The sequence below is a fragment of the Sphaerodactylus townsendi genome, linkage group LG16 (genome assembly GCF_021028975.2).
Source record: "Sphaerodactylus townsendi isolate TG3544 linkage group LG16, MPM_Stown_v2.3, whole genome shotgun sequence".
NCBI lineage: Eukaryota > Metazoa > Chordata > Lepidosauria > Squamata > Sphaerodactylidae > Sphaerodactylus > Sphaerodactylus townsendi.
Genome location: NC_059440.1, coordinates 13,996,401 through 14,013,788, shown reverse-complemented (window position 1 = coordinate 14,013,788; position 17,388 = coordinate 13,996,401). Strand labels below are relative to the sequence as shown.

The window sequence follows — 17,388 nt, the reverse complement described above, 5'->3', positions numbered from 1 at the left end:
TAATTTCCCACTTCTCTCAAATGTAAGGAGTCTCAAAGCGGCTTACAAACCCCTTCCCTTCTTCTCCCCACAACAGGTCCTTTGTGAAGTAGATTGAGGCCGAGAGAATTCTGAGAGCTGTGACTAGCCCAAGGTCACCTAGCAGGCTTCATGTGAAGGAGCAGGGAAACAAAAACCAGTTCACCAGATAAGAGTCAGCCACTCACGTAGAGGAATAGGGAATCAAACCTGGTTCTCTAGATTAGAGTCCACCCCTCTCAACCACTACACTATACTGTCTCTGCAGGACATTTATTGCACTTCCATGTGCTTCAACTCAGTTTCAGTCGGGGATGCGGCAAAATGGTTTCCTTCTAGTGCACAAACATTTTTAAAAAATCAGATTCTATGTGACCTAGAGACAATGAACTGAAACCACCTTACACTGGCTCACTCCACCTAATTATGCCATCTGTCTGGCAGAGGATCTCCAACAAAGGCAGGTTTTCCCCAAACCATGATGCTGCTAATGTACCTACTTCATCTCCTTTTCTTTTTCTAGGTGTCAGACACCGAACCCAGAACCGCCTTGCGTCTTTTTCTACTGAGCTATGAACCCTCTGGCTAAGAAGCAGCTGCAGGGGACTAGGCCATTAAAACAGCCCAAGATCTGGCAGTCTGCTTGTCTCAGTGCTGACCAGCCACAATGTTGCCTGCTTCAACACCAACCCTGAGCCATCAGTGATCTTCCATTGGGTTTGCTGGGAAATTTCCCAGCAAACCCAACAGCCAATCAGCCCTTGAGTTGGCGCCAGGCTGGCACCAACTCTTCAAGCTCTCAGGCACAGAAAGGTCTTCCCAGCAGCTGCTATCTGCAATTTTAACTGGAGGCGCCAAGGCATGAACCTGAAAACTGTGGCATGCAAAACACCAGCTCTACCACCGAGCCACAGCCTATTCGTAGACATTATTGTAAGTTGCTTCTCACGTCTCTTTCCAAACCCTGGCCATTGTGAGTTATGAAATGTTATGCGTTTGCCCGGTTCCCATGCTGGGCTGGCGTGCCTTCATCGATAGGGTGATGCCAAATCATTCCTACGTAACTCTCCTCTCTCCGTGAGATTCCTGAACAGTAGTTAATTACACGTCCAAGAATTTGGCAGCTTTTAAGAGACGGAATGCTTTGGGTTGTAGTTAAAATGCACACACTACCAATTCTGGGAAGTTAAAGCTATCCACAGTTTGAAGTTAGCCGCCCTCCCCCTTTTTCTCCAAACAGAAGCAGGCTCTGTGTGCGCGTGTGTGTGTGTTTTGCACACGCGCCAAGGATGTGGTCTGCCAGAGATTGTCGTCTCTGCTGAGATCTGCAATGAGACCACAAAAGCAATTTTGCTTGGAACATTGGTATCCCACTGAGAACACTGCAAAAAAAATGGTGCTTCTAGGATAGATTGCTAGGTTCAGCATGTTGTTGCTTGCTGCAAGAGTTAGTTCCTTGCCACGGGATGGCAGCTGTATGCAGAAAGCCATCAGTAATCTTTCAGAAGGGAATTCTGGAAGCAGGAGGAGTGTTTACCTCTTAGTCTGAGTTGGTGCAGTGATGCAGTCAAACCTCTGCTCACGACGAGAGTTCGATCCAGATGGAAGTCAGTTTTAGGTAGCCGGCTGAAAGTAGCCGTGGCGTAGCAGTGGTGTAGGAGGTTAAGACCTTGTGTATCTAATCTGGAGAAACCGGGTTTGATTCCCAGCTCTGCCGCCTGAGCTGTGGAGGCTTATCTGGGGAATTCAGATTAGCATGTACACTCCCACACTGGGTGACCTTTGGCTAGTCACAGTTCTTTGGCGCTCTCTCATCCCCACCTACCTCACATGGTGTTTGTTGTGAGTGGGGAAGGGCAAAGAGATTGTAAGCCCCTTTGAGTCTCCTACAGGAGAGAAAGGGGGGATATAAATCCAAACTCTTCCTCCTCCTCCTTCTTCTATCTTTCCCAGGTTGGTAAAATGAGTACTTAGCTTGCTGGGGGTAGACTGGGGAAGGTAGTGGCAAACCACTCCATATAGTCTTCCTAGTAAACATTGTGATGTGAAGTCGCCCCATGGGTCAAGAATGACCCGGTGCTTGCACAAGGGTCTACTTTGGCCTTATTCCTTTATTTAGGAAAGACTGCATGGTGTACTGGTTAGAGTGACAAACAGGGATAGGGAGTCCCAGGTTCAAAGAGGCCACTTAGCTAGTGACGCAAAGGCAAGATCAGGGTCTTCCCAATGAAATAACAGAGAGAAGGCTGTGGGAAGAGGCCAGTGGAGGCAGAGAAAAGGTTTATTGAGATCTTGTTTCTGTTGTAGGCAGTTTCTTAGTATTTCCCCATTTCTGTGATGGGGGGTGGGGGGCGACTTCTCATACTGAATTTCTGGATCTCAACAAAGGCCACTGCTATGAAACACTGGCGGTTTTCCTATTTACACAGGACAAATAAGCCAGCCGGCAAACCAGACAATGCACAAAATTAAACACTAAAGCTGGGGAGGATATAGTTCAGTTTGTGAAGATAGTCTATAGATCTTTAAGTCAACATATTCTAGGTGTAAAAAAAAACAACCAAAAACCAACAACAACCTTTCAGGAGGGATTCCAAGGGGAAGCTGCAGGATTAGAATTCATCCATTAGCAAAGGCAGGCTTCCGGGATCCTGGGAATTTCTCAGAGTAATCGTCCTTTAGAGGTTTTGTGCACTCGACTGATCTCACAAAAGCTGTTCATCACTGCTGTACAGGAAAGGGCCCACGCCCACACTAATTGGATCTGACTCTTGTGGTGGGATTCGGTAATAGTTTGTGTTCTACCTTGGAATGTAACACACCTCTGGCTATCTCTTCCATAGCCTGACCTCCTGGCCTTGCTGTGTAAAATGAAAAAAAAAGGGTATTTCTCTTCAGTCTGCACTGAGAAAACACAGTCTGCTAACTTTTGGATGCCAGGTTAAAGCTTTTTCTATTTGCCCAAGCAGTTGCAAATTATTGACTTTTTGTCTGTCTGTCTGTCTGTGTGCGTGCGTGCTGGGATGGAGGAGAGCCGCTTTCTTTCCCTTAAACTGTGTATTTAATTTTTAGATCTGTGGTCGCAACTGATTTTTATAGTGTTTAATTTAGATTCTTAATGCAGCTCTTGACTATCTTGTTATGCGCTCTTGTGTTTATTTATTTTAGCACCGTTTAGGCTCACCCTTTCTCTAAGAAACTCTGGGGCTGTTGTGCAGCATTCCCTTCTCCTCTATTTTATCCTCACAGCAGCCCTGTGAGGTAGGTTTGGCTGAAGGACAATGAGACTCAAGGTCTCCCAGTGAGCTTCTATGGCGTAATGGGGACCTGAACCCACTCGCATGTCTGAGCAAGAGATGCTGGACAAGGCAAATCTATTCCAAAACAAACTCATCCACTTCTGATGTTTCAGGAACCTCCTGTTGGTTGTTACACCAACAAACCAGCTACTCCTGTGGAATTGCAAACTGGATAATCAATGCACTGTCGCGGTTGCTGTGATGCTCTGAGATTTTTATCTGTTTCTATTCCCCCCCCCCCCCCGCCCTTCCCTTATGGTTATGGCTTTTGCATTGTTCTTGCCATCAGAACAACTGTGAATGAACATACTTCAAAATAATGTATTAACAAAACCTACGAGAAGAAAAAAATTGCCTGGGTTTAAATATATATTAGGTAGGATAAGAATCAGTGTCATATAACTCCATTCTATAAAAACACAATAACCATTTTCTATTTTTATCGTGCTTTTTTTGAAGCAGGAAACATGATTTTCTTTTGACTGCCTCACCCTTCTGAGGGAGAGAATATATTTGTTTCTTATTTTATCCCACCCTTCAAGGAACTCAGGTTACCACAGCTGGTTCTTCCCTTCTCCATTGTATCCTCACAACAGTCCTGAAGATAGGCTAGTCAGGGACAATATGACTTGGCCCAGGGTCACCTAGTGACAGTCACATTGGTCAGTCAAGGATCCTCATGTTTACACCACCTCAGAAGCATGGCTGGCTAAAATGCTGAAGAGAAACTTAATCCTAGCTTTCCCAGATCCTAGTGAAGGGATTCTCAACGTGGCACTTACGGGTGCCATAGCAGCTGCTACTGAGTTCCCTCTCCGCCATTCACTTCTTTACCAAAGAAAATAGCTAGTTCTAACTTTCTTACACACTTTTTTGTGACAATGCTTGCTGCTACTGACTACCAGTATCTTTGTACAGGATTCTCCCAAAACCCGACCCTGGAGTGCTGGCCTGCCCCACTCAGCCAGAGAAGAAATGGATCCTCAGGAACATGCCAGTGGGAATGTGCAGAAGGAGGGAGGGAACGTGAAAATCAGTTATCTTATATGTTAAGTACCTTTTTTCCTTACACGTCACTATCACGGGAACCCAAAGAAGGCTGCACCACATTTAGGAACGACTGTCTCCAACCACAGAATGACACTTAGCTGTCAACTTCCCAATGTTTTGTGCTTGGCCTGAGTATCTCACAGCAGCCATTTTGTGACAGGACTCGGGCCCTGAGGCAGCCATTTTGCGGCGGCAACTTCTCCACATTCACAAGATGCCAAAGGTGTCTGCCCACAGGCTCAAAAGCTGGGAACCCCTGTTTTAGTCTGACATTATAGCCACACATTGCCTTCCGAGTGGAATGATCCCTTTTCATGACCTTCATGGAGGATTTGGTTATTCCAGTTTAATTTCTGCCTGTCAGGCAGCCATTCAACAGCCATGGAGCCTCCAGCTATCTTCTGGATAGGTAGATCATGATAAAAATAGAACAGTGATCAGTCAGCCTCGCTGAGGTGAACCAACTGGCAAATTTAAGGGCCATCAAAACATGCAACACACTACAAATCCCAATAAGCACACAGGGATTTACTATGTGTTGGAGGCCCATGTGCAAGCAGATCATGTACAAGCTCATGAAGAGCCCTTACTTCTGAGTAAATGCACAAGACAACCAAGAGTTTCCACAGTCCAATCCTCTGTTTCCTCATCAGTGGGCTGCAGTTTTTTCAACTGGGTCTCCCCAGTCTTTTGAAGGCCTGCAGAGCTCTAGTTGGATTTACTCGGCAGAAAGCACGAGACCAGTGAAATCCACTAGTAGGCACACAGCATGGCTCAGCCACACTTATTTATTAGCTCCGGATTTCAACAGGACTTGTGCCCACACGTGCTTCTTATTGCAGCCCTGAGTTAAGTGAAGAAGAGGAGTTTGGGTTTCTACACCGCTTTTCTCAACTGGAAGGAATCTCCAAGCATCCTACAAACTCCTTTCCTTCCCCTCCCCACAGTGGACACCTTGTGAGGCAGGTGGGGCTGGGAGTTCTGAGAGAACTGTGACCGGCCCAAGGTCACCCAGCAGGCATGTAGGAGTGGTGAAACAAAGCTGGCTCGCCACTTAAGACTCTGCTGCTCGTGTGGAGGGTGGATGAATCTAACCCAGTTCTCCGGATTAAAATCCACCACTCTTCACCACTAAACCAAGTTCACTGGATAAGAAACTGGCACCACGATCCAGCCATGTTTAGTACAGCTTCAATAGCAAATGGTGCAGTTATTTCCAGCATTTTGTAGTTGTTATTCCAGCATAACTACAAATGGTGTCGTTATTCCAGATTATTTGCGTGTGACTAACACTCCAATAATCAATGGACGCATCCGAAGAAGAGTTTGGATTTAACACCCTGCTTTTCTCTACCTTTTTTAAAGGAGTCTCAGAGTGGCTTGCAAACACTTTCCCTTCCTCTCCCCACAGCAGACACCTTGTGCGGCAGGTGGGGCTGAGAGAGTTCCGAGAGAACTGGGACTGGCCCAAGGTCACCTAACAGGCTTCATGTGGAGGAGCGGGGTTGTCCAGAGTAGAGGCCGGCTCGAGGTGCATTTTGAAGCCCGGCTCGGCCCCATTGCCCCGCATTTCAATCGGGCTTGCTGCCACCCGCCCTTCTGATTGCACGGGAGTAAGCCAGCCGGCTGAGCCCCATTTCGGAGCGGGTTTTTCCCCCCTCCAGGGCGCAGGCGGTCGCCCCTGGCAACCAACCCCCCCTCCCCAAGCGAGGACTCCCCTCCCCAGTCAGCCGCGGAGCGCGCGCCTCCTCCAGGTCCCCCGGCGCGGCCGAGGCGGTGGGTTCGACTCCGGCGAGGAGGAGGAGGAGGAGGGGGCGGGCGCTGCGTTGCAGCATGAGCCGGGCGCGTCGCCTCGCCAGCCTGCGCCACCATGCCGAGCGGAGCTGACGCCCGGGCGAGCGCGGCGGGTTCGGGGCCCGGCTTCGGTCCCTGGGGCGGGCTCCTCCAGCCCTACGCCCCGGCCGGCGCGGCCTTGGGAGGGCGCTGCTGGGGCGCTCTCCAGGCCGGCGGGGGCGGAGCCTGGGCCGCCCCCTGCCGGCTTTGCCTGGCCGAGCAGCTCCGGGAGCGCAGCCGGCTTGCAGGACCAGCAGCAGCAGCAGCAGCAGCAGCAGGTGCGCTTCTGCCGCTGCGGCGTCCCATGATGTGCCTGGAGAGCGACGGCGCGGCGGGCGGCGGCCCTCCCGGCTGCGGCGGCCGGTTCCGCGTGCCGGCGGCCGGCGACGACGAGGAGGAGGACGACGGCGGAGGAGGAGGCGGCGGAGGAGGAGGGGGGGACCGCGGCTGCTGCGGCCGGGGCGGCGAGGTGCAGACCCTCTCCGGCGCCGTCCGTGCGCCCAAGGCGGCCCCGGCGGCGGCGCCCAGCCTGGGCAGAGCGCGCGTGGCCGCGGCCGGCATCCTCAGCGTGGGCAACGTGCTCAACTACCTGGACAGGTACACGGTGGCAGGTGAGCCCGGAGCCGCTGGGAAGAGGGGGGCTTCTCCCCTCCCTCCCTCTCTCTTTTCACCACGATCTCCTGACTTCCTTCCAATCTCTCTTTTTTTAAAAAAACACATTACTACAGTTATTAATTTAATTAACGTTGTTATTGGGTGAGGGGCTGCGCGCATCTCTTGATGTACCCCCTTCTTTCTCTCCCATTCAATCTTATACTTCTTCCTCCCCCCCCCTTTCAGTCTTATACCTCCCCTCGATTCTTTTTATTGGGAGAGGGGCTGTCACTGTGCGCATCTCTTGATCTCCCCCCTTCTTTCTCTCCCATTCAATCTTATTCAACCCTTTGCTCTTTTTTCCTCCTTTTCTTCTATCCTGCGCTCTCTTCCATCCCTCTTTCTATCTTTTGCCCCTTTCCTGAGGCCTGTCCCCCCCTTCATTTCTCTTCTGTTCCATTTCCCCCTGTTGGTCCCTTGTGGCCCCCCCCCCCCCGCACGCACCCTCTCCCCATTTCTTTAGCCATTCTTCCCCCTTGCCCTCCACATCTTTCCGCCCCTTTTCTCGCCATCCCTCCCTGATGCTCGGCGGGTCCGCCTGGGATCCATCCGGTCGGGATCTGCCGCAAGCTGCTGGGCTGTCAGAAACAGCAGCACCCTTGGCTGGAGCAGGGATGTGCGTACAAAAGCCGCCGGGCTGGCGGCGGAGCCAATGAGGTCTCTCCAGCGCCTGGAAACCAGGCATCCTTCTGGCTTTTAGGAGGCGCTTTAGGGGATCCCTGGAGTACAGGACGGGAGGGAGGGGTTGGCACTGTCTCTGCAGAGGGGAAGCGTGCTTCAAAAACACAGCACCCCTTAGGATGCACTTCCTCGCCCCCCTCCCTTTGTGTTGTTGTTTTTTTAACTGGTGGCTTCGTTAAATCTGGACCTTTTTCCGATTCCAGGCAGGTTGGTTCCCGAGCCAACATGTTCTCTCCGCTTCTCCATTTCCAAACCACATGCAGGTTGTCAGGATGCTCGGAAGCCCTTCTGCACATCCATGCCTCCCCCTCCCACAATGGCTGGACCATTGCAGTGCTTGAGGTAGACACGGCTCCGTGTGATTCGTCTGGGTTGGAAGGCATTGTCTCCCATGTTGCCGTGAACTCACTGCGCTCATTTGTTATGATGCCTTTTCCTTGGGTTTAGGGATTGGAATCGGGGGGCTCGGCAAATGGGGTTCTGTGGTTCTGGTCCAGAACACTGAGTCGGACTGGTGCGTTTGCACATCCCAGATTGTCGGGAGGGTGCAGTGGAAAAGAGAGAGGGCCGGAGAGGGACTGGCGGAGATCTGGTTGTTCCAAGGGTGACAGGTGCAGCTGCTTAGAAAGATAAGAAACCCTTTGAAAATCTGGAGTCTGGAATCAACCAAAACAGGGGATGCAGTTTGTGTTACCTGTGTAGCCAGATCACTGTCTTGTCTCCTCCTCCTCCCCAGCCAATTTTCTGAAACCAAAACATCGCTGGGGTCGTGGACTTCTGTCTCTGGAAGTCTTTTGAGCATCTGTGGGTAGCTTGTGCGCAGGGCTCCTTTTTAGCTGGGGTTCTGGTTTTTACCTAGGAAGAGGGGATACATGCCAGATGACAGCCAGGATGAAGAGGTGTGTCTGTCTCCCCCGCCCCCCCCCCAATTGAAATGTTTCAAAATAGTGTACTTCTGCGAGACAGTTATGTGTCCCACTTTGCAGGGTTATGGTGGAACCTTTAGGCGTTTGGAGCGGTGCATCGTTTAGTGTGGTGGCTTGGTCCCTTGTGGCCAGATAAAATGCCTTTGGCCTACCTTGCAGGCATGTTGCTTGGCGAAATGAGACAAAAGTGTGTGTTTCCCCCTTAGCTGGACTGTGCATAGTAGTTGTCGGCATTCATAGTCTGTGTGTAATGGCTTTCATGTTCTGCCTTGCTTCCAAGAGCAACATTTAATTCTGCCAACAACCCTTTGAGGTAGCCCAGACAGAGCGATTGATTTCTTGGGTTTCCCCTGTGCCAGACAGCCACACTATACAGCATCTTCTATAATGTTTAGTGTCTGTTTAAGACCATTGAGTATTGGATATTCTCAGGGCTGAACTGAGTTAGAATACCAGGTAAAATTCACCTGTCCTCAAGGTAAAATAAGACTGTTGCCAGATGGAAATGAGCCACGTTCTTATCCAGGTGCTCAGTAAAAGACAGGGCTTCTCCCTCCATCTAGGGGTGGGGGCACTCATTGCTTACAGCAAGTATTTTGGCAAAGATTTTATTAATATTTATAAAATTTGTACCCTCCCGGGCAGGGTGGCTGATAAGAACCTCCTCCAAACAGATCAGTTTCAGAGGCTCTGCTTTACATGCTGCTAGTATCAGAGATGGAGTAGGAATAATAGTATGCACCATTACTATATGGATCACATAGCAACATGCTATAGAAATGGCCACTATCTGAGTAGTTAAAAATGCCATCAAGTCACTGCTGACTTACGACAACTCCCCAAGGTTTTCAGGGCAAGAGACTTTCAGAGGTGATTTGCCATTAGCTGCCTCTGCGGACCAAACCTGGGATTTCCTGGTGGTCTCCCATCCAAATACTAACCTGAGCTGACCTTGTTGAGCTTCTTGAGACCTGGCAAGATTAGGTTCGCCTGAGCTATCCAGGTTTGGGCACCACTTTCTTAAAGGTAGCAAATACGAGGTCATTACTAACCCGTGGGGTGACATTACATCCCAACATTTACTGGGCAGACTTTGTTTACTGGGTTTACCGGGTTTGCCGTTGCCTTCCACAGTCATCTATTCTTGAACCCAAGCCAGCTGGGTACTCATTTTATTGACCTCAGAAGGACGGAAAACTGAGTCGACCTTGGACCTTCTACCTGATCCCAACTTCCGTCGGGATCGAACTCAGATTGTGAGCAGAGCTTGGATGGCCGTACAGCAGCTGATCACACTGTACCACATGGTTCTTTCATTCCTTCTCAGATTGGTTTAAAAGAGGACCTGTAGATGGATCGGCCCATTGGTGGTTATTAGCCATCACGGCTAAATTAGCGCCATGTTCAGAAGTGGTGTACAGAGGTGTATCTAGGGAAAATGTAGCCTGGTGCAAAATATGAGTTTTCCACGCCCCCCACCCTGTATGGGTGCCCACCCTCCCCCACCATGACCAGGAGGAGGGGTATGGGGGCAATTCCCCCCATGTGACTATATGGCCGCAGCCTGGTGACGTTTGACCCCATATGTCCCTCTGGGCGGTACGCCCTTGGTGGTGTACCTCTGAATGCCAGTTTCTGGGCCTTGGCATTTGACACCCAGAGTGTAGGCTTTCTAGGATATCTGGTTGGCCAGATGTGGCTCACGTGCATTCATTCTTAAAGCTTGTTAAAAACGTCACTTCTGAATGCAGTCTCACATGTAAAAAAAATGCGCCACTTGAGTGTTTTGAGCAATGAAGCAGGAGCCTGCCAGTCGACAATCTTTTAAAATTTTGCATTTTCTTGCGAAGAATTTGGGAAACTCAGAGAGACACTTTGGGCAGGTGGTAGTGGGGAAACCCACTGAATTTTTGAGATTTTTGTTTCACACGCAGACACGCCCTCCTTTGAGTTTCCGAAGACAAAGGCACATGGGATCCTTGTTTTTCCTCTCTTCCTGGTTGCGAATGTCCATTAGAAGTGAGACCTGAAGTTGATGACTTACAGGAAATAGAGTGTGTTGAGGGGACGTCTGATAGCATGGAATGCACCAAGTGGCCATTTTCCAGGAAGGCCAGGAAATGTCTGTCTAAACAGATGCGGGGAGGGTGTCAGGCCGCTCCATGGAATAAGTGGCATCATGGATCATAGCAAGTTCTTTCATATTTTCCTTTGTAAGCGAGGTCCCCAGTTTTAGAGTCTTTAAAAGCTGAAATGGGTTCCCATTGGACAGAGCTGTTCATCAGGACTCAGGTTGACATCATAATTTGATTCTGCTTTTGGATGGGTGAGCTGTGGCTCAGTGGTAGAGTATCTGCCTGTTGTCCAAAAGGTCTCAAGTTCAATCCCCGGCATCTCCAGTTAAGAATCAGGTCATAGGTGATGCGAAGGATCTCTCTCTTAGTCCCTGTAAGTGAAAGGAGCCATTTTGGTGGTACCACCGCCTCCAGTGGTAAAAAAGGTGGAGACCTGAGATAGGCCTTTTTCAGTGGTGGCCCCGAGATTTAGGACGACCTCATCCCCTGAGGGGTGCCAAACATCTTTTCTAGATGCATGTAGAAAATTGGTAAAGATGCATCCGTTTTCCCTGACCTTTGGCTTGAAGGGATGGTTTCACCCTTCTGGTAATACCATGAATTTTTAAACAGGTTTGATTAATTTTAATAGGTTTGATGAATTTTAAACAGGTTTTGTTGTTACAGGTTGTAATTGTTTGCAGGCTGTATTGGAATATATGAATTTCATGAGTCTTATGTTGTAACTCACCCTGAGACCTTTGGGTATAGGGCTGGATAAAAATACATACATGCATACATATGAATAAATATTGAACTTGGTAGACACACATACATACATATGAATAAATTAATATTGACCTTAATTCAGTATAAAGCAGGCTTATGTGTTATGTGGGTAGATGCCTTATGGTTCTGATCTGGCATACCTATCTTTTTGGGGAAACATGAGGCAGGAAAACTCTCCTCAACTCTATATTTATGTGAGTGTTTTAATGTCTAGTTTCAGAATGTATCATTTCATCATTTACTAAGGCATGGATAAGATCCCTGTCACTTTCAAAATGATTAATTTGTTTTCCATGTGACTGTCCCCAGGTACCATCGTTTGAATTGTGATAGCAAATCACAGCAAGTATGCTTCTCTGCGATCTCTATTCTAACCAAAGATGTCAATTTAACTTGGTTAGACTACTTAGTTTTCACTGGCATTGCTTCTGGCTGATTTTTGTTTCCTTTTACAACAACCCTGTAAGGCAGGCTTGGCTAAGACCGTCTTGTTTACACACAGAGTGTTATGGAAGAGGAAAGGTCCGATCGTGGTTTGTTATCCTAATACTTTCAACATCAGAGTGTAACCTATTACACCACTACCTTTATGGTAATACGTTCTGTAGTTCTGGTGGAGAATTACAGTATCATCAAAATAAGAATAAGCAACAGCATAGGACTAAGAAACAACTGATTGCCGAAAGTTACCATATTCAACAATCTGCTTGTTGGTTGAGTATAAAGTTTTTTTAAAAATGATATTCATAATCCATCTCGAGACCCAGTAAGAAAGGTGGACTACAAAACGGTGGCAGTTGTCACTCTATGGGGCAAAGTGTCTTATATTTGGGTATTTATAAACCTGCTTCTCTCCCAAATGGGGTCCTAAAATGGCTTCACAATTACATTATTCCGCTTCTCCATTTTATCCTCCCAGTTGACTTCCTCGGGGTCACCCAGTGGGCTTCTGTGGCACACCGGAGGTCCGAACGTGACTCGGCCAGACCCTAGTTCTGCATTGTTGTGTGACCGACTTACCACATTGTAATGTTTGCCCTGGGGGCGGAATTTGAGGCTGCTCCATGCCATAGCCACTTTGTCTGTATTCTGCCAATCACTATGGTGAGGAGATACGCAGAGGAGTTGTTTTTCTTTTCATAACGAGGATTAGGACCTTGAAGTTGATGCGGACTGTGACCATGGACCCATATAATTAGAACGTGGCTTGGGTGCAAGTCCCGGCTAACTTATCCCTATGTTTGGAAATGCAGCATCACCAGCGGAAGATTAATTAAGGTTAACTCCCGTGCCTGTAATATTTTCCTTAACCTGTTCCCCCCCCCCCCGCCCCCGTTTCTAATTTAGAATTGGTGATTCAGCATGTTTTCTCGGATTAACCTGGCATTCAGCTACAGACAGGTGTCGGGAGTGTGTATATGTGTGTGTGTGTTTGTGTGAATCAGGTCACCAGGTGAAAAATCCGGTTTGTAGCTCAGGACAGGTGGTAATTAGCATGCGCTGCTCTCGTAAGCCTTCAAAGCACATTACGCTCGCTAATAACCCCAGAGATTTGCCATGTGGGCACTGCCCCAATAGGAAAGGAGGAAACGGAGTCAGCGGTTGGGACACAAATACAGCATGTGTCAGAACTGAGACTGGTTTCTGCCTCGGCCACATCCTTATGTTTAGCAGATAAGTCATAGCTAAAGTTGGCTCGGCGATGCAATCCAGGTATTTGTGTGGCGGTTTCCTGATTCCTGGTTTGCAGTGCGTGTTTTTACCTGTTGATGTTTGACTGTAAGAGACAGAATGTTAGAGGAGGGCCATAGAGACCTGGTTTGAATTCCTCACTTTGCCCTAGAAGTGCTCTAAGGGACTTTAGATTGGTCATGCTCTCCCTCAGCCTACTTCGCAGGGTGGTTGTTTTAGAGAATATACTCCAACAACCATAAATGCTAGGGTGTTGTGGGTTTTCTGGGTTGTATGGCCGTGTCCCAGTAGCATTTTCTCCTGACGTTTCGCCTGCATCTGTGGCTGGCATCTTCAGAGGATCCCCTGAAGATGCCAGCCACAGATGCAGGCAAAATGTCAGGAGAAAATGCTACTGGGACATGGCCATACAACCCAGAAAACCCACAACACCCTAGTGATTCCAGCCATGAAAGCCTTTGACAATACTATCATAAATGCTGATTTGCCAATAAGCAGATTGGCTTCTTAGACATCAAGCTGGAATCTTCTTGACCATGTGGGCAGTGGCGTAGCGCCAACGGGGTGGGGTGGGTGGGGGGCACAATGCCCCAGGCACGTGCCACAGTGGGGGTGTGGCGGGGGCGGGCAGCACCATGGCAGGGGCACAGTGTGCATGCATGCCCTGGGTGCAGTTCGCCCTCGCTCCACCTCTGCATGTGGGCATTTGGGGAATATTGGGAACAGGTAGTTGGGGGCAGTCAAAATGCAATCATGGAGGTTGGACCCAGCCAGGGTGATGCAGTGGTGGACTCTAATCTGGGGGACCAGGTTTGATTCCCAGCTCCTTCACATGAAGCCTGCTAGGTGATCTTGGGTCAGTTACAATTTTCCCCAAACTCTGTCAGCCCCACCTACCTCATGAGGTGTCTGTTGTGGGGAGGGGAAAGGAAGGAGTTTGTAAGCTGCTTTTAGACTCCAAACTCTTCTCTTCTTCAGTTCATAAAACAGTGGGAAATTTTTCAGATTGTTAGGAATTTGTGAGCTAAGCATCCTCCTACAATGGAGACAGCTGTTTCCAAATGAGTTTTCCCTGGAGACACAAAGGTGATGCTTCCAGGGTTTATTCTAAAGTACCTCCTATTCCAGTGAAGTGGAAGAAAGCAAGGATTGGCTCCCTGCTTGCGGGAAGCATCAAGCAGACACCAGAAAACATGTTAATGGGAGTATTGCAGCCCTCAGAGGAGCCACATTGTAAGCCGCTGCCACACAGGTCAAAGGCAAAAGTTTGAGTTTACAAGAGTAAAACCCTTGTTTGTTCACCAGCTGTAAAGCTAAAGGTGCAAGCACCAACTCACTGCTGACCCATGGGGTGACGTTACATCACGGCAGACTCTTTACTAGGTGATTTGCCTTTGCCTTCCCCAGTCATCTGCGTGTCACCTCCAGAAAGGTGGGTACTCATTTTTCCAACCTTGGAAGGATGGAAGGCTGAGTCAACCATGAGCATCTACCTGAAACTGACTTCTGTCGGGATTGAACTCAGGTCATGAATAGAGCTTTTGACTGCAGTACTGCAGCTTACCATTCTGCACAGTCTCTCTGTGACGTGCCTCTGAAGTTGCCAGCCATAGATGCGGGCAAAACTTTAGGAGCAAAAGCTACCAAAAGCTACCAACTCAGGACCACGCTGCCATGGAAGCCTTTGACAATACCTTGGTCTTCTTTTTATCTTGGAACTTCCTCACAGTTTTACCCACAGGAAAGCTAAGGTTCAGCATTAAGAATTCATTTGCTGACTGATAATTAAGGGCTCTTCCCCTGACAGATATAAAGCTGAGATTTGGCGTGCACAAAGAGAGAGCGTAGCAAACTCTGCTTCTACCGTACAGGTGTTTCCCCCATCTTGTTTGGATGCTTAGCTTTACCTGTGGCCAGCGGTCCAGCACTGCACAAGTCAACACAAAAGTAGGATGGTTGGGAATGCATTCATACCGTCTTGAAGCAACCTCAAACTGGGGCCTTTCAGGATACATATGGGCAGCCAAGAAGTCAGTCCAGTCAGTAGCAGCCTTGGATTGGACCAGTAAGGTTTGCAGCGGTAGCCAGGAATGTGAATCCTGTTGAGCGCCATCTCTGATCGGGCCAAAGGAGGGGATTTCGAAGGCAGCCAGTAATGCAAATGAATGACTCTGGCAGTGGGCTCTGCCAGAAGTCCTTTGGCGCTGTCTTGCAGTCTGCAATGAAGGGGTAGGTGGGTTTTGCAGTAGCCGCTAGCAATGTGTCTCTGTTTGAAAGCATAATCTGTATTTACTTGTGGAGTTGTCGGTATTGCTAAACTATGTTTATCCTTGCCTGCCAAATGCTTGCTCAAATAATACCTTTTAGCCAGAAGCTTTTGAGAGGTAAAATTTGGCCCTCCGGGGGATGGCTGCAAAAGCAGATATTGAAGATGTCAGGCTATATTCTCTCAGCCTCTGTGCTTGGCAGAAGTGGCCTGCGGTTGTCAGGTTCCAGGTACTGGCTGGGGATCTCCTGAAATTACGACTGGTGTCCAGGTTACAGAGCTCAGTTACCCTGGAGCAAATGGCTGTTTTGGAAGGTGGACTCTGTGGTATCATACCCTGCCGAGGTCCTTTCCCTCCCCAAATCTTACCTTCCTCAGGTTCCAACCCCAAATTTCTAGAAATATCTCAACCTAGAGCTAGCAACCCAGGAAAGCCCTTTTGAGAGTCTTATCTGAGCACTGATTATGATGTATGTGTGTGATTTGGTTAAATCAAGATGATTTAACTGTCAGGGTACCCAAGGAACCGGAGAAGTTACTGTTCATTAGGGTATTAGAAGTGTCTAGCTCCCTTCTCATAGCTAGCTTATAAGCTGAAAGGGATTTGCTTGTTTTGTAAAGATGTCTGAAGGTATGATAAATCCAAATTCCTTCAGGATTTAAAGCTCAAGGGGAGAACCAACAACCCATATTCATGCCACTGCTAGTTATTTAGTTATATCTTGTTTTTTTCTACCCAATGGGGACCTTAAGCAGCTTGCAAAATTATGATTCCAGACTCTATCATATTCTCACAACCACCGCCCTATGAAGCCGAGGAGGGAGAGAGACTGGCTATAACTGCTACACCACAGTGCCCCTTCCTTTTGTCTTTGGCCCTCTTTATTATGACAATTTCAATCCAAGTGGTGCTCCATCTGGGTTGCCAACTGACCAGGGTAGATGCTGTGCTTCTGCTTGCGGCAGCAAGATCTGCCGAGGGTGAAATTTTTCCCAACTTTGAAAGGAAGCACCGTTGCCTTCTTGTTTCTGTGGGTCAAGCATCTGTTCCGTGCATCCATCCATAGGCCTTTATTTAAGCGTCCGTTAAAGACACAGGAGCTGGCTGAAAAGAAAGTTGGCAATCCCAGATCTCCAAGAGCGGAAGCACCTTTGCCGACAATCTCCCAGCCGTAATATCTTGAGTTTGTGCCAAAAAGCTGCTACCCACCGCCTGGCTGTTTCCTGCTGAGCTGTGTGTTGTGTTGCTAGGAAAGGAAATGGTGAGGATATGACAGAACGGACTGTCATCCGAGGCAATTAGAAGTCCGGGTGAGAGAACTGCCCTGCAACATTCCAGAGAAGCCTCTTGGCATGAGGCCTTTTATTTTTTTTATTTTTTAAAAAAAGTGCTCCTCACACATGACGTTTCCGGGGAAGTCACGTTGCTTTGCAAGGCTATGGAATGCTGTTTTGCGATGCACGCTGCCACTGACTCATTCATTGTGTATCTCTTTTAGTGATCCCTCTTTCATTTTTCCTGGCTGTTGACTTTAAACGCAAATACTTCTCCGTCTAGTGTCATGTTCTCCTGCCCTACCTTCAGGGAGGCTCAACACAGTACGCGTGGTTCTGCCTTGCTCAGTGAACTCTGCCGACATCCCCGGGGAGGGGGGAGGGGCGGGCAGGTGAGGCTCAGAGAGGAGGACTGTCCTGAGATCACCTGTTAAACTTTGTGGCAGAGTGGGCACTTGAACTCGTGTCATCCAGATCCTAATCTGATCAAGGTAATGACGCTGCCTCTTAGACCTGCCTTGTGTTTTGAAAACGTTTTTCCATGTGAAGGCAGAGCCAGCAGAGATTCTCTCTTTGTGAGGTGATTACTGTGTTCAAGCTACATTCTCTTCCTCCCCCTTTTCAATCTGGCGTAGTACGGCAGGAATGTAAGATGACCTTTTTTGATTATAGCCCCAAATCTATATAGTCCTGCACCCTGCTAATCAGTTGCCCTGGAGAAATGCTCACCTAGGTTCCCCCGCAGTTGCCCTCCTGTGTGACTGGGGCCATTTACACACTTGTGGTTGCCTTTGCATTGAGCATAGAGTCCCTTCGGGTTGGATTCTTGGTTACGCTCACATTTTGCTGTC

At 48.6% G+C, this 17,388-nt stretch overlaps 1 protein-coding gene across 2 annotated transcripts in view; it reads left to right on the top strand.

Annotated features, from left to right (window-relative positions):
* The first annotated feature begins 6,238 nt into the window (after positions 1–6,238).
* Positions 6,239–17,388, top strand: part of LOC125445971 (protein spinster homolog 2-like) — a 121,665-nt gene continuing 110,515 nt past the window's right edge. For both annotated transcript variants that reach the window (XR_007246349.1, XM_048519426.1), the window contains exon 1: positions 6,239–6,811. Coding sequence is in view for 1 of the 2 variants with exons in the window: in XM_048519426.1 (XP_048375383.1) it covers positions 6,505–6,811 (307 nt within the window). In the remaining variant the exon portion in view is untranslated. The remainder of the gene's footprint in view (positions 6,812–17,388) is intronic.